The 21,349-nt window shown below is 39.3% G+C and overlaps 1 protein-coding gene across 1 annotated transcript in view; it reads right to left on the minus strand.

The window, feature by feature from the left end:
- Nucleotides 1-7,936: 7,936 nt before the first annotated feature.
- The window catches only part of LOC145980550 (uncharacterized), a 28,668-nt gene continuing 15,255 nt past the window's right edge, over nucleotides 7,937-21,349 (minus strand). Inside the window, exons 2-3 of the mRNA XM_083113571.1 lie at nucleotides 13,837-15,041; nucleotides 7,937-8,079 (exon numbers count right to left, since the gene is read on the minus strand). Of these exons, the coding sequence (XP_082969697.1) occupies nucleotides 13,848-15,041 (1,194 nt within the window). The 3' untranslated portion in view covers nucleotides 7,937-8,079; nucleotides 13,837-13,847. The remainder of the gene's footprint in view (nucleotides 8,080-13,836; nucleotides 15,042-21,349) is intronic.

The raw sequence follows: 21,349 nt of genomic DNA on the forward strand, positions 1-21,349 counted from the left end.
ATAATTTATCTAATTGACCGAATCATATGCTTTTTTGAAATCAATGAATAGCTGATGGACATTTTGATTATATTCCCACTTTTTTTCAAGTGTCTGTCTGATGTGAAAAATTTGATCTGTAGGTGATCTGTTACGTTTAAATCCACATTGATAATCACCTATAATTTCATTAGTATATGGGGTTAGTCTTGTTAAAAGAATGTTTGATAATATTTTATATGTTGTTGAGAGTAGAGAAATTCCACGGTAATTATTGCAGTTCATTTTATCACCTTTTTTAAACACAGGAACAATTATGGATTCTTTCCACTGTTGAGGGATTTCTTCTTTATTCCATATTAAACAAATTAATTTATGAATTTGACATATTAATGAATTTCCACCATATTTAATTAACTCAGCTGGTATTAAATCAATGCCAGGTGCTTTGTTATTCTTTAGCCTTTTAATAGCATCTTTAACTGCAGTCAAGTTAGGTTCTGGGACTAAAGGTTCTGCTGTGTGTACTTCATTCACTTCTGATTTATCTCCTACATGGACATTTAAAAGGTCATTAAAGTAGTTCTCCATCTATTTAGAATATCGCTTGGGTCAGCTAGAAAATCACTGTCTTTATCTTTTATCAAGTTTACTTTAGGTTGCCACCCCTTACTAAATTCAATTTACACCTTTATATAAATCTCTGATATTTTTATTTTTGCTGTTTGTTTCAATTTCGTTAATTTTGCTTTTCAAGTAATCTCTTTTTTTTACTTCTAAACGTGCGGTTAACTTCTCGCTTTATTCTATTATAATTGTTTCGATTTGTATCATCAGAGTTATTTAACCACCTAAGTCTAGCCTGATTTCTTATTTCTATTAGATTATGACATTCATTATCAAACCATGGCTTACTTTTTCTCGGTTTATGGTATCCTATACTTTCTTTAGCTGCTGATTCTATTGCATTACGTATGTGTTCCCAATTCTTATTTACGTCTGTTTCATTTATATTTTCATCATCATTTAAATCCTGCAAAACATCAAATCTATTTGACAGTTTAATTTGGTAATCTTTCTTAATTCTTTCATCAGTAAACTTTCCTGTATCAAATTTTAGAACTTTTAGATTTTGTTGCTTATGATTTATCACTGAGAGTCTTTCTCCTAATTTAGCAATTACTAAATAATGGTCACTGGCACAGTCAGCACCTCTATGTGTACGAACCTCAATTATACTAGTATGCCTTCTCTTATCAATGAGAATATGATCTATCTGATTATGAGTTTTACCATCTGGAGAAGACCAGGTATATTTATGGATATCTTTATGTTTAAAAGTGGTACTTTTCACAATTAAATTCTTTGAGGTTGCAAAAGTAATCAATCTTATACCATTATCATTACTTAATTCATGAAGACTTTCTTTACCAATCGTGGGTTTAAATGTCTCTTCTTTCCCAATCTGTGCATTACAGTCACCTAACAGAATTTTCATATCATACTGAGAAAATTTATCAAAGACCTGTTCTAACTCTGTATAAAAATCATCTTTAGTATTATCATCTTTATCTTCCGTTGGTGCATGTATGTTTATTAAAATAATTTTACACCACCTACCCTGTAAAACTGCATATGATATCCTATCATTAATAAATTCTACTGTTTTAAGAGCCGAGATAATTCTATTATTTATGAAAAAGCCTGTTTCAAAATTATGATTTTCAGTACCACCATAGAAAAAAGTATAATTTTTAGTTTTACAATTCCCTTCTCCTGGCCACCTAACTTCCTGGACAGCTACTACATCTAATTTATACTTAACTATCTCATTAACTGCACACTGAAATGCCCCAGGCCGGTAAAGGCTCAGAACATTCCAGGTGCATAATTTAATATCCTTATTCCTAACGTAGATCTTATCCTTAGTCCAGGGACCTCCCAAAGTAGTCCCCACCCGGAGATCCGAACGGGGGACTATTTTACCTCCGGAATATTTTACCTTGGGAACATCCATGGGCTTATATTGCTGTTTCTTGACATTTTTTTTACAGTGCAGAGTTGTCAGCTCTACGCCTAACCCCCAATATGAATGGAGGAACTACTACACAAGACAAACACAAACACATTAGACAGCACAATTACTACACAAGACGAACACAAACACATTAGACAGCACAACTACTACACAAGACACACACACAAACACATCACAACTATAACACAATATAAACACAAACAAACCACAATGAATGAAGCTAAAGTTAATAATTTTTTATTGCACTTGAAGACTTCTGTGTTTTGTTCCACTTTATTGTCTTGTTACAATAATATTTATATATGAAGACATATTATGCACCAGAGATATAAATAAAACACATGCAAGTGTTCATATACGTATATTTATTTTAATACAATTTATGATCATTGATTGTGTGTACTTCATAATTTGTATTTATGTCCAGATATTATTAAAATGATTAAATCAAGAAGACTTAGGTGGGCAGGCCATGTGGCACGAATGGGAGAGGAAAGAGGAGTTTACAGGATTCTTGTTGGGAAACCTGATGGAAAGAGACCTGTAGGAAGGCCAAGACGAAGATGGAGGGATAACGTTGAGATGGACCTAAAGGAAATTGGTAGGGATGGAAAAGAGTATATAGATCTTGCTCAGGATAGGGACAGATGGAAGGCCTGTGTTGCTGCAGCCATGAACCTTCGGGTTTAAGAAGGCTAGAAAGTTAGTTAGTTAGTTTTGATTGTGTATATTTTATTTGCAAGAAAATTTCCAGCAGACAGTAAATGCAAAAGTAACTTGCAGTTACATTTCAAGTACCAGTAACTCTAACGGAGTAACTGTAACTCGGTTAATTATTAAACCAGGTAACTAACTTTTAAGAAATAACTTTCGGAGCACTGGTTGTGGAGCAGGCTTATTGATTGATTGATTGAATTATGTTATTTTACGTCGATTTTCTGTCACTTTTGGCTAATCGCGACAATGAGGATGAGTAATGATATTATGACATGATGATATGATATGATAAAGGCCGGGATTCGATCCCGGACGTCGTAGAGCGCTGTGCTAACTACTCCGCCACGGGGCAGGCTTATTGAACCTCTGTGAACACCGTGCTCGTATATCTTTCAAACTTATATAGAGTCGAATTACATTCGGAACATCTCCAGTTGACTACGCGAGTCTGTCTAGCGAGCCTAGTGGGCGTGTGGTGTCTGAGCAGGTGGCTTAGCGATAGGTTCTGGGTTGAGATGACGTCAGCGGCTCGCTTCGTTGATTGGCTGCTTCGAGAGTTGTGACTCGTTCCGAAGCTTCGAATGCATACCAGCCAAAGATGTTATGGAAATAATTTCCCTCTACCTTCTCTAGCACCCTTACACTGACTATGTCTCTCTTCTATGGAACGGATAGGGTGTGACGACACCCAATTCTCAACCTCCCTTCCACGTAGTGCAGTGGTAGCGTCGTCGCCTTGTAATGAAGGGATTCTGGGTTCGATACCCGGTGGAGGCACATAGTGGTTAGGATCCCACCTTAAACTCTAGGTCCAGTCCCGATTAGTCTTACTGTGCATAAAATGGACTTAGAACACCAAGTCAATCAACCATTTCATCGTATCACCTGTACTTCGCGATTTGCCAAAATTGGCAGAAAGGCGATGTAAAATAAACCAAGTAAATTAATCAATCCATATACATATATTCGCGTCACCCATAATTACAATTGATCGATTTGAAACAAAAACAAAATAAGGTTTAAATATAAAAACTTAATATTACGCAGATACTACGTTGTCTCTGTTCTGGTACCACTTCCCACGAACAGATGGCAGGACAATGTCATTTTACAATGTCATTTTATAATTTCTATCTAGTGTTGATTGAAAGAATCATAGTCAATAATAAAATTCAATTAGTATGAGTGGCAGGTTTCAAGTGAGAAATATTACAAAGCCTAACGAGTCTAGCGTGTTTCAAATGATGACTGTTAGTCAGAATTTTCACCTTAGCACAATATATTATTTCTGATATGTCTTAGTAGGTACTGTTGAAAACCTGAAAATTAATAATTGTGATTAAAATCTTTCTGCCTGCACCCTACTAAAATTTTATAAAGATCGGACGAGCCGTTATTGAGTTACAGAATCTAAATGATAGCGATGATTTGTAAAACTAAAAAAAATAAAGACGGCCCTTTTTTGTTCTCACGACGATAGAAAATAGAAGGTATACTCGAATAAAAATTGACTAGCATAGATTAACGCAGAATAGAATAAGCTAAATTTTGATGTAACTCGTTTTTATGTAAGTCTACTGGTTAATTTTTAATTCGAGTGCAAACTCGAGTATCTATAATTTTAATCCCATTGTAGATGAGCCTCGCACCAGAACCAGTGATGTGCCGTAGACTATAAGTTTACGTCTACATGCGTTGTCTACACGTAATCTACGCGTAGATTACATTGGGTTGTAGTTTACATAGACTACGTAGACAATCTAAAGTGCATCAAAATTAATTTTCAAGGGTTTCATGAAAGGAAAGTGACATTTTCAACTATACTGGTTCCTAACGAAATGAAAAGAACCCTATTAACAACAAAATTTCTCGTCTCTTCTATTATCAACTATGGATGAAGATAAATAGTATGCAAAAAACAACAACAGATGGCAGTCGTGAGCCAAGAGTGGTCTTTTCCCCCTAAAACAATGAAATATTTTCTATGTTAGGTTTCTTCCTAGATGAGAAATTGTTCGAATTTGGAAGAAAGAGTATGGAAAGTTATCTTCACACATCAGCAACTGATACGCAGTATAATTTTCTTTTAATTACACGGCGCCCTTTGCTAAGTTATCACATTTCGCCATGTTGTTTATATAGATTACGTAATCTACGTGTATAAAATAGTCTACGTGTAGAATGTAGACTATCGTTGTTTACGCGTAGACGCACATCACTGACCAGAACCCATCATTCATATTTATGTAAGGTTGGAAAGTCTGTTCTTTTATATCCTTTTCCCGTCTTTTTCTGGCCGTAATCGGGACATGAAAATTTACTACTTTTTTTTATATCACGCACAGACATGTTTCTCTTTTTCCTTACAAGAATCACAGCTGATAGTATTATTATAATCAATTATAATTCTAGTTTTACTTAATTCTATTAAACGTATGAGAGGGGTTACTCTCAGAATATAGTTTGTTAAAGTAATTGAAACATTTTTATGATATAAACATGCGACACTAGCGCCACAGATATGGCGGTGGATCAATAGTGTACTGCTTAATGCCAGATGACCCAGAAGTGTAGTCGCTGGCAGTGGCAGCGATTGGGTTCCAAAAAGTGGGGGGAACGTGCCAAAACTAGGGGTATAAACTAGGGGAGTTTTTCCTTGGCAGATAGAGTTTAGCATAGTGTGGGAGCAAAAGTTGCAAAACGTAAGGGGGGGAGCAACTGTCTCCCTCGCCCTACCTAATCGCCGCCGCAGGGACGCGCTGGTATGCGGCGGCTCTGATTAGCTTTTCTCGATAGCATAAACCGTCCACATAAGTTTTGATTATATTTATGTAATTTGGACATTACTCCAATGTACAGTCACAAGCAATAAAACTGCGACACCTAAATCCTGTAATACTGGCTTCACTGCAAGGCGTTCTGTGTGTTGCCTAACTGTACGGCGTTGGTAGAAGTTGCCATTGAGAATTTGCTATTATCCACTTATAGTTAGGCAACACACGTTGCCTTGCAGGAAAGCGAGTATTTTAGGATTTAGGTGCTCCATTTTATTGCCGCTAACTGTACACACAATCGGAGTGTGCCTCTTGAGTAGCGCCAAAACCTTATTTCTGATTATATAAGTATGGCAACGTGTTTTAAAAACAGTGTCCTTTGTGTAGACAAGAATTAATTGAAGTTACTGCTGCATAACATAGTAAGTGTATTGCAAAATCATGTAGCAATTTTAGGCAAGAGATTGTTGCTATTTTGATATCATTATGTAGATATTAAACAAATACATACCTGTAATAAACTTGTTCTCTAACATTAACGCTTAAGGCATTATTATTATTTTATTATTATTATTTTCCGTCAGGAAGGTGGAAGTTATGGGGATCAGGGTAGAAAGCCCGGATGAAGATTTTTATTGCCGTTGAGTGTACATTTTCGTCTCTTATCTTAAATGGTAGTCTGAATACATGTCTGAGCATGGGTGTTCATTCTGAGTGCCCCTTCATCAATTTCATCCTATCATCACTTATCATCATCGCCGCGATGAGCCCAAAGTGGAAAAATATCAAATATCAAAACACATTAACTGACAGTCTCACTCCCGGATCCACCATTACTTTAAAATCAAAATAGTTGCTTAAAAAAAAAAGGCAAATTGAAATTACGTTGATAATCTAAAAATTTGGTAAATCTGATGCGAAATCTTTTAAATTTAAAGACATATTATCGTTTCGAATCGTGACGAGCATTGACGCGTATAAATATTTTCTTTCTTTTTAAGATATCGTGATTACTTAAACTGGTCAGATCATGCAAAGGAATCTGGATTAAGTAGCAATCAGAAACATCCCTATGCATCGTATTTTGATTACTTTCGCCTTCAAGAAGCCAGAGAAACTGGTTAACAACTCACGATATGCAGAACGGTCCTGTAGGTGGCGCTGAAGTGAAAGTTGTTGTTTAACTTCGTGCATACGAGAAATAGTAATCAGATACCTGCCTTTGTTAAGAGTTTTGTAGTACAAATTCCGGTGAAGTGTTAAGTTTCCGTTTAAAACCTGGATCACGGTTTTGTCCCGTTTTTTTTTGGTGAAGTAAGAGCTCTCTAAAATGTTTGTTTGGGTACTGTTTTAATCAGATTCTCTCATTTGCTAAGAGACGTTTCCGAGCTTTGACATCAATAAAACAGTTCGAGGGCAATAAGGCTTAGCAGAACGTCCTTTGGAAATTCTTTTTGTATTGTTCTTATTCTGCACAGCATGTTTAAAATATTTTTTTTAAAATTTTTATTATTCTTAGCTTGCTTTAATATCATTTTCTATTTTCTTTTCACATTTATTTTTGTATTTTCTTACTTTATACCATTGTTTTATAATTTTTTATTTTATTTTTATTTTACATTGCTTGTTTTAATTTATTATTATTTTCTTATTTTACGCAGCTTATTTTTAAGTTCATCTATATATTTTTCTTAATTTACGAAGCTAGTTTTATAATTCATTTTGTTTGCTTATTTTACACCGATTGTTTTGTCATTCATTTTCGATTTTTTCTTATTTTACACCGCTTGATTTAAATTCCTTTTATATTCTTATTTTACGCAGCTTGTTTCTAAATTCATTTTGGTACTTTCTTATTTTACACCGATTGTTTTAGCATTCATTGTCGTTTTTTTCTTATTTTACACAGCTTGATTGAAATTCCTTTTATATTCTTATTTTACGCAGCTTGTTTCTAAATTCATTTTGGTACTTTCTTATTTTACACCGATTGTTTTAGCATTCATTTTCTTATTTCACGCAGTTTGTTTTAAAATTCATTTTTTTTTGTGTATTTATTTTTACCCAGATTTCTTGTCTATTTCAAACAATCTTGATGATGAGGTTGAGTTATGAAATGGATGTAAGGCATCCAAACGGGGACTCGAACGTGGAATCTTGGACGGTAAGGTCCTGAATCGCCCACTCAAAATTACACTTATAAAAGAATGAAAGTTTGAATGAGATGGAAAGTTTGACTTCTACACGGTCACCTTCTTTCCTCAAATTGAAATGATTACAGAAGTATAGCATAGCCTTCATAATCTTGTGTCAAAGGATTCGATTGCTGGTGGAACACCTTTTCAGTGCTTCGAATCCCACGATAAACTGTACGTCCAGTCTTGATTAGCATAAATAGAACGTTGAAGAGAAACATTGAGCACAGAGATTCTTTAATTTTAAATATTTTATTACATTTTTTTACATACAATTATACTTTTATAAAACAACATAATGTGATGCGTCATCGGATGTTAGCGACGGGGATGGAGTGTGATTTTTGAGCATTCAATTTTTTCTCTCCATTCGCTTCTGTAACGAAAAAGAAAATAATGTTAGTGTTGGTGATTACGGTACCTTTTACGTAGTTACAATATTTACAGAAACATTCTGGTGCCTTCTGTTATCAGGTCAAGTTCCTAGTAAAGAAAAATTGATTATTTTTCATCAATCAGAAAACTTCATTACAGTGTGGGACATAAATCTATACTCTGTTCTTGGTATCCTTGGAGCAAGAGAACGAAAACAAGTCTCTGCGCAGATAGTGATGCGCGATGGCTCCACCAATGGACACGTGAGAGGGAACGGGATTGCGTGGAGGAGGAGAAGCGACTTCCGTTACCAGCCTTCGCAGCAGCGTGTACTACCTCGCTCAGTTCACTCGATTAGTGTTTCTCTTTCAATCCATGCGATGGCGCAGTGGTAGCGTCGTCGTCTTGTATTCAAGGGGTCCCGAGTTCGATACCCGGTGGAGGCACATAGTGATTCGGATCCCACTTTAAACTGTAGGTTCAATCCCGATTAGCCATTCTGTGCATAAAGTGGACTTGAAACAACAATTCAACCAATCAAACAATCTTTCAATCATCGCAATGTGAAAAACAGACTTAATGAATATAGTAATGGACAATTCACCTACTATGGTGGTCACATCATACTGCAACATCATCTCCCTTACCACCGTGGCGGAGTGGTTAGCACAGCGCGCTGCCACGTGTCGCCGGATTCGAATCCCGGTCTGAACGACATGGGTGCTTGTGAGCGTTCCTTCATCTTCATCATATCATCACTTATCCTCATTGCCATGATTAGCCGATATGGCAGAAAAGCGTCGTGAAAATCCAACCAATCCAACAGCATTTCGGGATCTCCCCCTCCCCCTAAAAGAACCATTGAACCTGTCTCTATTTGTTTGAATGATCACGGATAACAATGGCCTAATTTTCTTTGGAGGTAAAATTGATGCGTGGACTAGGCAACACTGCAAGGTGAACGTTGCCACATTCAGCACCGACAGCTAATTTCGTGAGTGCTGCTATAGTTAAAGGATTTCAAGAGCATTCGATTATTCCTACATTGTTCTTTACCGAGTTCAGTGGCGTACCCATTGGTCGGGATTACACTACCACCTTTTGGCCAAACATTTCCTTTAAAAAGAAAATAACTGCAAAAATATGCTAGGAATATAACTTTCTCTGACGATAGGTTACGCAGCTGTTGATAATGTTGCTGTACATAGTTGGTGAAAATGGTTCTAATCAACATTCATCCTCATCGTCTCGATCAACTTAGAGAGATAAGGAAAGTCGGGTGAGAGGCACATCCTCCTAACCTAACAATGTATGAATTATTGGGAATGTAATTGGGAAAGTTAGTTGGTTATGAGGGTTAAGTTCTGTGCTATCAGTATGTTTGAGCAACCGATTTTCGCGACGTGTTAGCAGGTGTGTGTGCCCCGTACCAAACCCGAGCTAAAATGGCATAAATGTGTCACTACTATTATTCATTCCAACACTTAGTACAAAGCTCTAAAGGAACGTACGTGTCTTATTCAAACGTGATCAGGTCGATTGACGAATCGAGTGTTATACCTGAAACCCCACAGTGTGTTTCAAATTATTTGTAACAATGAAGATATACATATGGTATGTCTACAGGGTGGCTACCCACCAGGAATTCTTTTAATTCCGGGAATTCTTTGAATTCCGGGAATTATGCGTGAATTATTGACTCCGCGAATTGTGCGTGAATTCTGCTTGAATTCTTCTCCGTACGCTTAAAGAATTGGAACTTTCATTAATCCAAATCCCATTGAATTTGTTCATATTTATTAATGCCCTGAGGCATGTTTTTTACAGTTTAGCAGTGTTTTTTGAGGTGGCATCACTGTTATGGGGGAGAATATGCTTCCTTTGACCCCCTGGAAAATCTTGCTTGCCTCTACCTGTGGACATACCCATACACACGGGGGAAGGCGTGTAAGATCTTTGATTTTACCTGCGAATATATCACTAAAAACATGAATGTAATTGTAATATTTATAAAAATTGTCCAATTTTTCTCAGTTCGTTGAAATTTTGTAATTTAATGTTTCCCCTCCGCCCATCGATAATTCCAAACTGAAGCATTCCGTTTCACACGGCGTGGACAATGAACACAATGGGATATGTCTAAAACTTACGAAAATTTTCTGCCATCGGTGGGGTTTGAACCTACGACCATCAGGTTAACAATCCTTAACGGTATCCACTACCCTACAAGCTTTCGCTCTTGAAACCATGCAGAAGGAGCTGACCAATGTGAAATGTAGATGCAACTCTCCTCCTAAATGTAATGTGCAAAGAATACGTGTTTGTAACAAAGGAAACGAAGGTAATACGAATCAGCGAAAACATTTAATGGAGAATTTCACATGATGAAAACTTTTCAGTCGATATTTGTGGAGGTATCTTTGCATTGAACTCGAGCGGGAAAGGGGTAAAATTAGTATGTCCGGAATTGCCACAAATATAAATAGTTATTTCATTAATATGTGTCAATGTCTTTGAAGCAGTACACAATTGTCGTTAGAGTATCATAAATTACGAACTTACATGAAAATATCCCTTTGAACGTGTGTCAATTCGGTATTTTTAATATATAAATTCCAGATGCAGAACAATGTAACCACCTTACTCTGCTATTACAAATAATGTCACCATGCTCTTGATTAATGAAAGGAGAGAACACCTCGCAAGGAGGATCGAACCTGGGACCACTAGCAGCCCAATAGAGAACTCTAACCACTACACCACGCTCTTTCCTTCCGTTGTATCAACAATTCTGTCCCTCCAATATTGTAACTGTTGTTGGGTATACATGTAGTTGAACTGTTTACTTTAGCTTTGAATTGCTTTCTTGTAGTATAGCAGCCATCTTCGAGAAATAATTTTCGAAGTGATGAAGAAAAACGAGAATATTGGTAGTTGTGAAAATGTGAGTTATTTCTTCTAACTCATTATTGTCATTGGACATTATTCTTATTTTCCTATTCACTTCTGTCCTGTATTTTCTTCCCTCCTTTACTTTGCTCTTCCTCTTTCGCTTTCTCTCTTCTCCTCTCTTTTGTCCTCTTCCGTTTCCTCTCTCCTCTTTTCTTTGTGTAGATTCATCAGGAATGAGGTACTAGAAAATCGATGTTCTCTCTTTCAGAAAGTATTTCTCATTTGCAACAAATGTAATACTGATATTTTTTCCTAGTTATATATAATAATTATAATACTTGGATTTATTTCTTTCGCGTATTTCATAAATATATATTGTGCATGTGGCAACCCTGAAATTGAGCCTAACTCTACACGCAACCCACCAACGCCTTGTGCAAATTGGGTTGCCTAGTTTAAAATGTCGTCCTGAGACTTTTGAGAGACACTGTACCTCCTTATAGAAACTGGAACTTTTTCTAAAGTCAAGGTGGTTATTGGGAAATACACATTTACCTGTGACTTGTTCTACTTTTTCTATCTTTTAAATCTGAGTCATCTTCTTTTGTTATCTAAGTAAGTGTTACATGGACCACCGTTACTCTGCAGCATCGTGGAAATGTCCACACAATTTACATCATCACGTGTGACACACCGTCTCATTAACAATGGGAACGTAGTGTCCATAAATATGCTAATGACAATTTCATAGTCTTCTTAACAAACCATAAACAATGTTTAAGTAACACTGTACGACGTCTCTTGCAAGAGGTGAAATAAGATGGCGCCTCAGAACTGCATCCTACCCAAGATGTCCTCCCACACTTAGTTACGTGCAAATACTCCAACGCCGTGTGACTAACGTGTGAAAAATTTATTCTCGTTCTCATGCGACATGTTTCCCAAGATCGTCACTTCTGTTACATGCGTGTTATCCTTGAAATGCATAACCTTGCAGTTTTTGATTTCGTTTCTAACATACTTTCTTCGCTATTAAAGCATGAGATCCGAGAACGACGTATATCTCGAAGTGCTCATGATGACGTAATATTTAATGTGTGTGAATTTATTTGATTTATGGGGTTTGCAAAAAAACTTGCTTTCTACTGTGAATCTACGAACAGTCTGCTCAATTTAACACACCGTGAACGCCATGAAAACCATTGTTCTAAATTATGAAAGTGTCTGTTAAAATATTACATAACCTGATAGATCGAAATTGTTAGATATATTATTTCATAATTCCTACTCAGTTTCAAAGATCAACTTGCTTAGAACATACAGGAGATGGACAAAAATATTTAAACACCACGACATCGGAACGGGTGATATCGACGCATTTTTTCCACTTGAAATCGGACGCGGTGCGACATTCTTTTGTTTTGCACCGTGAGATGGGACCCTGTCGGACTGATAGGAGTCGAAATTTGGACTGTAGATAGCGTGCAGTGCAGTTGATACTGAATCATGTCCGAGCCGACAGTGTTTCAAAGAGGGCAAATTCTTGGTGCTCGCCTTGCAGGCGCCTCTGTTACCAAAGTAGCCATGTTATTTGGCGTATCGAGGGGAACTCTATCCAAGATCATTATGACATAATAGTGTGTCCGGAAAGACATCATCAGATAAACACCTGTGTGGACGAAAATGTACACTGAGTGACAGAGACCGAAGGACACTGAGGAGGATTTTGACCATGTTTTGCAGAATAATGGTGCAAGATCCCATTATCCACTTGTATTTGTCCATTCCTCGGAGACTGCAGTTCGTTTTGGAAGCTAAAGGCGGTCCTGCTCCTTATTAGCTACAGTATTCCGGCATTTCTTCGCAGGTGTTTCCATATTTTTGTTCATCCCCTGTATATTTTCTTAATGCAAGCTCTGTGTGAACAACTTGTAAAAAAGGTCCATCAATTTCTTTGAATATGTTGTCTTGGTATGCCATCTTCAGCAAAATAATTCTTCGCTCTCGTCTGCAAGAAACATCTATTCTGAAACACTATAGCTTCTGTACATAAATGAAGTTGATTAATTATTTATTTCTACAATATTATGGTGGTTAAATAGGCAGTCACGTCAGTAAAAGTGTGTTTTTCTACTTGGACTGTAATTTGTCAGTTTTTTTTTTAAATTGGCCAATGAAAGTAATATTTTTGTGATCCTGTTTGCAATGTATTACTATTTTTTCTTTAAACTTCATTTTTGGGGGCACACAACAATATTCCCGTGAGTTATAACACAATCTTTTTTGTCATTTTTGCTAACCTAGTAATAACTATAATTTTACAAAGTAAACCAGTTATGAAAATGTTTCTTGAGCATTGGCTTTCTGTAAGTGATGAAAATATTTTCTCCTCTGCTTCTATTATGTTGTTCATTGTGTTATATTACCAAGTCACTTTTGTTTACACTGCATTAATTTTAATTTTTTGTCCTGGGTTCGAATTCCTGTCTTGGCGTTGGTGTTCTTTGTGAGTGTCCCTTCATCAATTGTATCATCCTCACCTTGCGATTAACCAAAAGTGGCAGAAAACTATAAAATGAACCAAATGAACCAATCTTAATTTTAGTATAAGATACAAACATTGCTTTAACAAAAACATTATCTTTGTGTTCAATAAACAGACATGTCATGACAGGCTATGAGGATTTTGGATGTAAGAATTTTTTTAAACGAATCCCAATTTCACTGCTAAAATGCTAATGTATCGCTAGGCTGTAATTGGCTCGGTACATTAATATGCTGTTTTAGTCAGTTAAGTCTGTAACACTAACCCTTCCACTTCTGTAATATTAATACAAGGTTGAACTATATTGTGAAATGGACTTACCATTGAGCAGATTAGCTTTGTATATTGGCAGAAGGGGATCCGTGAATAAGGCTGTATGCAGGTCCACCTCTTCCAAAACCCACAGGCCTTTGGACTACTGGAATGTGACTTGTCTCAGCACCTCTACCAGTACTGCTACTGGAGCCTCCAGTTCCAGATGACTGTCCTCGGCTCAAACTGCTGAAGATGACCTTTCCAGGGCCACTGCCCAAGCTTCCAAGACCTCCTGCGTTTATTTGACCGTCTCCGCCTGACCCTTGGCCCAAGCTGCTGTACGTTTGTCCTCCTCCAAGTCCCCCGGGACCCAATTGGGATGCGCCGATGCCTCCCTGGCCTCCACGTCCCAAGCTGCTGTACAGGGTAGTTCCTGGAACTCCTGCCCCGAGAGTGCCAATTCCTCCACCAAATTGGGGACCTCCTCCCTGCACCCCTTGGCCTAACCCGCCGTACGGTCCCTGCCCGAGACCGCCACCGAGCCCTCCGTACCCACCTTGCAGACCTGGTGCACCGGCACCACCACCGAATCTTCCGAAGGTTGCAGGACCTACATTGTAACCAGGGTTGCCAGCGCCACCGCTCAGCCCTCCACCCTGAGATCCTCCAAAACCTCCTCCTGGTCCACCACCGTAGCCACCTGGGAATCCACCGTATCCGGGTCCTCCGAAACCACCTCCAAAGCCAGGAGAGCCCCCTCCAAAACCTTGACCTCCTCCAAAACCAGGTCCGCCACCCCCTCCAAAACCATAGCCTGGATAGCCCCCGTATCCTTGTCCTCCCGCTCCTCCGAATGCCCCAGGGAACAATCCTTGGCCTCCGGAATTACCACCGAACGGGTACCCGCCCGCACCCGAGTACCCGCCTGGGAAGCCTTGCCCATACCCGCCACCTCCACCTGGACCACCCAGACCGGCTCCACCTTGACCACCTAACCCGGCTCCACCTTGCTGACCTCGGAGGCTATTGAAGAGGACCTGCCCAGGTGCTCCGCCGCCGCCCAGTCCACCCAGACCCCCATACCCGCCTCCGATACCCCCATACCCACCGCCCAGGCCTCCCTGGCCGAAGCCGTTCAAGAGTCTTCCCTGCTCGAAAGCGCCCTGGCCTCCTTGAAGGCTACCTATACCGGCGCCTTCTGTTTGTCTTTTGTCTTTAACCTCGTCATCCTTCTCAGCATAAGCGCTACTGATGAGTAACACAAGAAACACCTGAAAAAATAAAATTGTATGAGCAATTTCAGTTCGTTTATTAGACAAGTACTTTGCATTACAGTTTAACATAAAGTAAAAACTATGCTCTATCCCGGTAATCTCTGGAGCAAGGACGCGCAGAAGGATAAGAATGAGGTGGTTTGGAGCGAAGCAGTACACGATGATACGAACAGCTGGGTGCTGCAGTCGCTTTTCCCCTCCACGCAATCCCATTCCCTCTCACTTGCTCATTGGTCGAGCCCTCTCGAGTCACTACTTGCGCAGTGACTTGTTTTCGTTCGCCCGCTCCAGAGATTCCCCGGACAGAGTATACATTCGATGGTTTTGATCAATACACAAAACATAATTTCCATATGCAATGAACTTCTGACGGAGAACTAACATAATGATATGATTTTTGTTATTTATCCTTTCTGCCACTTTTGGCTAATCGCGGCGATGGGGATGACTGATGAAACTGATGAATGGACAATCAAAAACAACACTCATGGCCAGGCACGGATTCGAACCCGGGACACCTGACGTCGTAGCCAACTGTGCTAACCACTCTGCCACGGAGGTCGGGACCAAGATATAAAGACTAACTCCGTGCGGTGTGAACTACCCGCCTGCACACTGCACTTCAAGGCCATTACGTAGCAGAGCAGGAGTGGCATAATCAACCCCTGTTTCATCTGTCATGATTACAGTGCCACACTGGATGAATCAGATGACAAGAGGCTTCTCACTGCACGAACGACGAAGCCTCCTGTCTCGCTGACTCCCTTCTTTCCGCCCCACTTAAAACTCTACAGTACCGCTGCTCGCTCTGCAGTGCACACGTGCATACGAGAGGGCTCTTGCACTGATTAGACCTACTCTACGTTTTAGAAATATTGAACTTAGCACAGCGTGGGCGGCGTGTGACGTCAACAAACAAGCATTGGGATTTGAAAAACTCTTAGTTCCACAGTGTAGTTATGCCAATAACTACACCATGTTTTATTTGGCCGACTTTCGATCTACCACAGTGGCGGAGTGGTTAGCACAGGCTCCCGGGTTCGAATCCTGGGCATGGGTACTCTTTGTTAGTGTTCCTTCATCAGTTCGGTCATATCATCACTCATCCTCATCTTTGCGATTATCCAAATATGACACAAAGTCGATGCTAAATTACAAAAAATGAACTACAATACAAACTAGAGCATCTTGACCGACACAATCATTCAGAGATCACGTTATCGTGTTCTACGTTGCCAACATAAAATCCAAGAGTTTCATTTTAACTTTAAGTATAGGAACTTATTCACAAATAAATTGTGCAAAATTGTGATGACTGTTCTGAGTGCATGTTCATTTATATCTTAAAACACAATTTGCACATTCTAAATTATCCCGTTTAAGACATCCCGTTTAGCATGTACAGATAGTGTTCTAAGAATTTTCAGGAAATTTGATAATGTATTGGACTGCAATGCATGAATTTGAGTATCTGGCTTGTTTTTGACCTTGCCTTTATGAAAACTGTGTCACTTGATATCTCTTGTGTCTGCAACTGTTGCAACACAAGTAAGTTTTGCATGACTCAATCGTGTTTGTTTTAATGGACCTCGCATTCGCTCTTTCCATATATTGTATTGGAGCGTTTGAAATAGATACAGTTACTATAATTGTGTGTGCCAGAAATACTCATTCAAAAGCTCAGTAAAGCGATGACTTGAGTTAAGTATATTGCAAATTATAGGATTTTAATTCTTGTTATACTAAATTCTCCGTAAATTACCATTGGATCATTGGGTAACCAATCAAAGCCAAGGACTTCGAATTAATTTTGAGGCTTAAAACAATCTACGTTAAAAAAAAACACAACTACTGCAATTATTAGAGACTGTATGCCTTCAGTTGTACAAAATTTAAAAAAATTAAAAATAATAAAATTAATGTAATGCATTGCTACCATCTATGGGCAATAAAGGCATTTATTCCTTGATTTCATATGGAAGAGGCAAAACTGAATTGTTTTGTTTTAATACGATATGTGGCGTGCTAAAGAGTAATGTGATTGCTTGCTCTTTGATTGCCTGAAATATCGTAAACAAACAAATATTGCATTAACAAAATGATAGGATTCTTTACAGCCTTCAAGCCCATTAGATTAAAACGTTCTGGAAGACTAATGTCCTGAATATCAGCTGTTATCTGTTTGAGGTCTTGCTACTGTGAAAACAAAATTGAATCAACTTGACCAAGCAGAATTTGTAAGTAAACAAAACAAATATACAGATACACACATACGCCTTCTGAAGCTGTAATACTAGCTATAACAAAATCCTTCCACATGAAATAACATACATGCCCACTCTTTTTTTTCTGTAACTCTATCACGCGTTAATAACGTGCAATAATGCAGTGGGTTCTTTTTAGCTTTGGGCCGAGATAGCGCGTGACATGACGCAGATGCCGGCATATCCGTCCCGTAACGTCTCGCTTATGCACCCACATGGCATGTAGGCAATTATATTTATATCGCAATTATGTTATGCATTAATCATATTCGTAAATGTCAAATTGAGCCGAAATAATGGAGTCTAATTTCGAAACCTGTCACATGTAACTCTTTACCTTGAAAAAAAATATTGATCTCACGAGGGTTCGAACTCACGTCACGAAGTTGCAGACTTCTAATTTAAAAAGTAAAACGAGACGTGTCAGCCCCACGACGCATGCCCTCTATGCAAACATTGTGTGCGAAGGGTTCTGCAAGGAACCACTCTCTTCCTTCCTGGGGAGAAAGCCAGGTGCAACGCAAACACATGATTCCTTCTCATCTTTCTCTAGAGTTTTTCAAAGTTGTTCACGCGATATCTCAGCCCAGAGCCAAATCGAACGCACTGTACTTAATTTTCTTTATTCCCAGCTGGTCATGAATTGGAATTCCTCTACCGATACCAGCCGGTAAATATAGTCATTCCCGGAGACAACAAAGTTTTTCCGGAAACCGGAAGAGTGAGTTCGATTCCGGGAAGGTTGGCAAGACTAAGCGCAAAGGAAAGAAGAATTTGTGGGTATGAAACTGACACTAGTCTAGTACATTTAGACTGTGGTGTGTTCCTAAGTTGACTGAAAATTGAAAGAAGGTATAGCTGCTACTTTTTTTCTCACGATCAACCGTTAGCAGCACATACCAGGCGGCAAGGCAAATAGGAATTCCAGTCTAGGTAGCTCATGTTTTATTAGAACTTTGATTTTCGTTGATTGAATGACTAAATTGGGTTATTTTATACAGCTTTCCTGCCACTTCTTTCTGGATAATCGCGACGATGAGGATGAGTGCTGATATGATTAAATTGATGACGTGACACTCTCAAAGCCCAGGCCGGGATTCGAACCCGCGTCTCCTGAGGTCGCAGCGCGCTATGCTAACCACGCCACCATGGCAATATTTAATTTCAAGTGTTCACAAAGTTAAAAATAAGAAACATGTTGACTTCAAACCGATTTTGACAACAATTTTGTGCTGATTTAATAACATATTGATGCGATTATTTATACGTTAAATAAACAAAAATAATTACGTCTTTCTTCAAAATTCACACGGAGTAGTTGATTGAGACAATAATGACCGTCAGAATGAACCCTTTCAAAGGTGTCTGTTAGAGGGGTGTGTACCAAACTCACTGGCAGATCTTACAAAATATCCTTTCCAATAATGCAGTAAAGATAAATCAATACATTTTTTTAAAGGTAATACAATTAAGAGATTAGAAAATAATTCCACCATTCCTAAAACTGCGCGATCAGAAAATATTTCTGAAAACTTTCTGTTCCCTTGCTTTTTGAACTCTCGGTACATTATTCTTAGATGGATGTTTCTTGGTGACGCACTGTATTCTCATTACATTAACATCAGTCTGAGCGGAATCTCATTTTCAATTTCTAGATGGATTGCATGAGGCGGGGTATACAAACCAAACACAGTGAGCTACAAATGTGTGCTCTCGTACAAAACATAGATTCCTCTGTGGCACTACTACAGACACGAACTGTGAAGTAAATAATCTACCTTATTGAAAAAAGTCAGCCATGTTGGATTGATATATTAGATTTTTAACTATTGGCCTTATACGAGGTACTGTTAAGAAATTTCGGGTTCGGTGCTGCCATCTGGACAGCATTTATTCTAACGCGATGTAACGGTAGATTGTAATACTAGCTTTTCTTGGGAGTCAATGTACAAATTTTCACGCAGGTGGGTGAACGCACTGACTGTTTACGTCCTTTTATTTGAAGTCCTATATGTGGATTCTTGGGATTTCGGTATAGCCTCGAGAGAGAAACAACGAGTGTAGAGTCGAATTACTTTCGGAACACTTCCAGCGGGGTACGCGAGTCTGTCTAGCGAGCCTAGTGGGCGTGTGGAGCCTGAGCAAGTGGCTTAGCGATAGGTTCTGGGTTGAGATGACGTCAGCGGCTCGCTTCGTTGATTGGCTGCTTCGAGAGTTGTGACTCGTTCCGAAGCTTCTAATGCATACCAGCCAAAGATGTTATGGAAATAATCTCCCTCTACATCATATTTTGTGCAGATCTTAGGAAAAGTGTGACGGAGAACTTGGCTATGGTTACACAAGTGTTCGGGGAAGAAAGCATGAGCCGTACAAGGGTAAATAATGGCATGCTCGGTTCAGGGCCGGTCAGACATCCGTTCAGGACGACGAACACATAGGGAGGCCTGTCAGTTGCATAACGTCTGACATTGTTTCCAAAGTTCAACAGCTCGTTCGTCAGGATCAACGTCGAATCATTCACCACCTTGCTGATGAGGTGGGAATTGGTTGTGATGACACATGCAAATGAATTCTGACTGCTGAATTGGTCACACATTGTGTCAGCGTCAAATCTGTTCCGAGGACCCTGACAGCTGATCAGAAATGTGTTGACTTCTGCAAGGACCTTCGTCAGGTTGCCTCCTGCGATGCAACCTTCTTGTCCAGGGTTATCACTGGTGATGAGAACTGGGTTGACGGTTACGACCCTGAGACAAACAATGGAAAAGACAAAATTCACCAAGACCTAGAATAAAGCGAGACAGGTGAAAAGCAAAGTCAAGAGTACGTGCTTATCAATTTCTGTGAGATAAAAGGGATTGTGTACAAGGAATTCGTTCCAGCAGTCCTTACCGCGGCTAAAAAGATATGTGCAAAGACATCGTCCCGAACTTCGCCGAGAAAAGAGCTAGTCGCTTTTGCATCACGGCAACGCACCGCCTCACACTTCATTGATCGCCAGGGATATTTTCACCAAAAACTACATGACTTTTGGCCCTCACCCACCCTACTCGTCTGACTTGGCCCCTGTGCGAGATCTTTCTGTTCCCCGAACAGGAGATCAAATTGAAAGGCAGCCGAGCCGGTTTGATTCGATTGAGGTAATCCAAGCAGATACTTAGGCAATGTTGAACACGCTAATAGATCATGTCTTCCAGGATGCGTTAGAAATGGCAGAAGGCGTGTGTAAGCAAGATGACTGCTTCGAGTGTGAATTTTTTACCAGATGGTAGCGCCAGTCCCGAAACTTTTTGATACCACATCGTACTGCTCAAGGTAGAGACCTGATATTTTCTTCAACCTTCGCGTACAAGTTTACATTTTTCTTGAAAATTTGCTTCCGCACAATTCTCCACATTAATATAATTGGAGGTTCTATTTCTAGACGAAGGACATAGTCAGTGGGGTAGAGACAAGTCTTCTTCAACTCTCGGATTATGGGCATGCACGAACAGACATAAGCGTAGCAAGTAGACTCCGGTCACCCTCTGAATGAACCGAAAGGAACAACGTCCTCGCTGGGAGAACACGCTAATTCACAAACAAAAGAAGGCTGGAAAAAATGAAAGTTCCACGTTTCGCTCCGGTGCATAATGTGGCGTTGTGGTGTTTCACAAAGGGAATCCTGGTTCGGAACTAAATACACCCAAACCTTGCAAGGCCGTTGAGAATGGTCCGCATACATACTTCTTTGCTCAATTCGGATGTCGAAACTAGGTGAACGGCCAAGGGTGTGCAGGAAAGTTTTGCAAAAGGAATATAGATGGCGCGCTTTCTCCTCATATACTTTCTCACGGGTTGTTTTATTGTCTGTGATCTTTGGCTTCTGTGTGACGCTGGGTTAGATCAGAGAATACGATGGCCACAAGTGCTCTCACCCAAGTATCTATTTGTTGCTTTCGTAATAAAACTGCAGGTCTCGGTTCGATGACGTCGCTGTAGAATTTCTTTCAATTGGGGTGAAGAGTAGAGGAAATGTTTTGCTTGTGGGCTCTGCCTCTG

Source organism: Lepisma saccharinum, chromosome 28 (genome assembly GCF_977018435.1).
Source record: "Lepisma saccharinum chromosome 28, izLepSacc3.1, whole genome shotgun sequence".
In the NCBI taxonomy this organism is placed as follows: Eukaryota; Metazoa; Arthropoda; class Insecta; order Zygentoma; family Lepismatidae; genus Lepisma; species Lepisma saccharinum.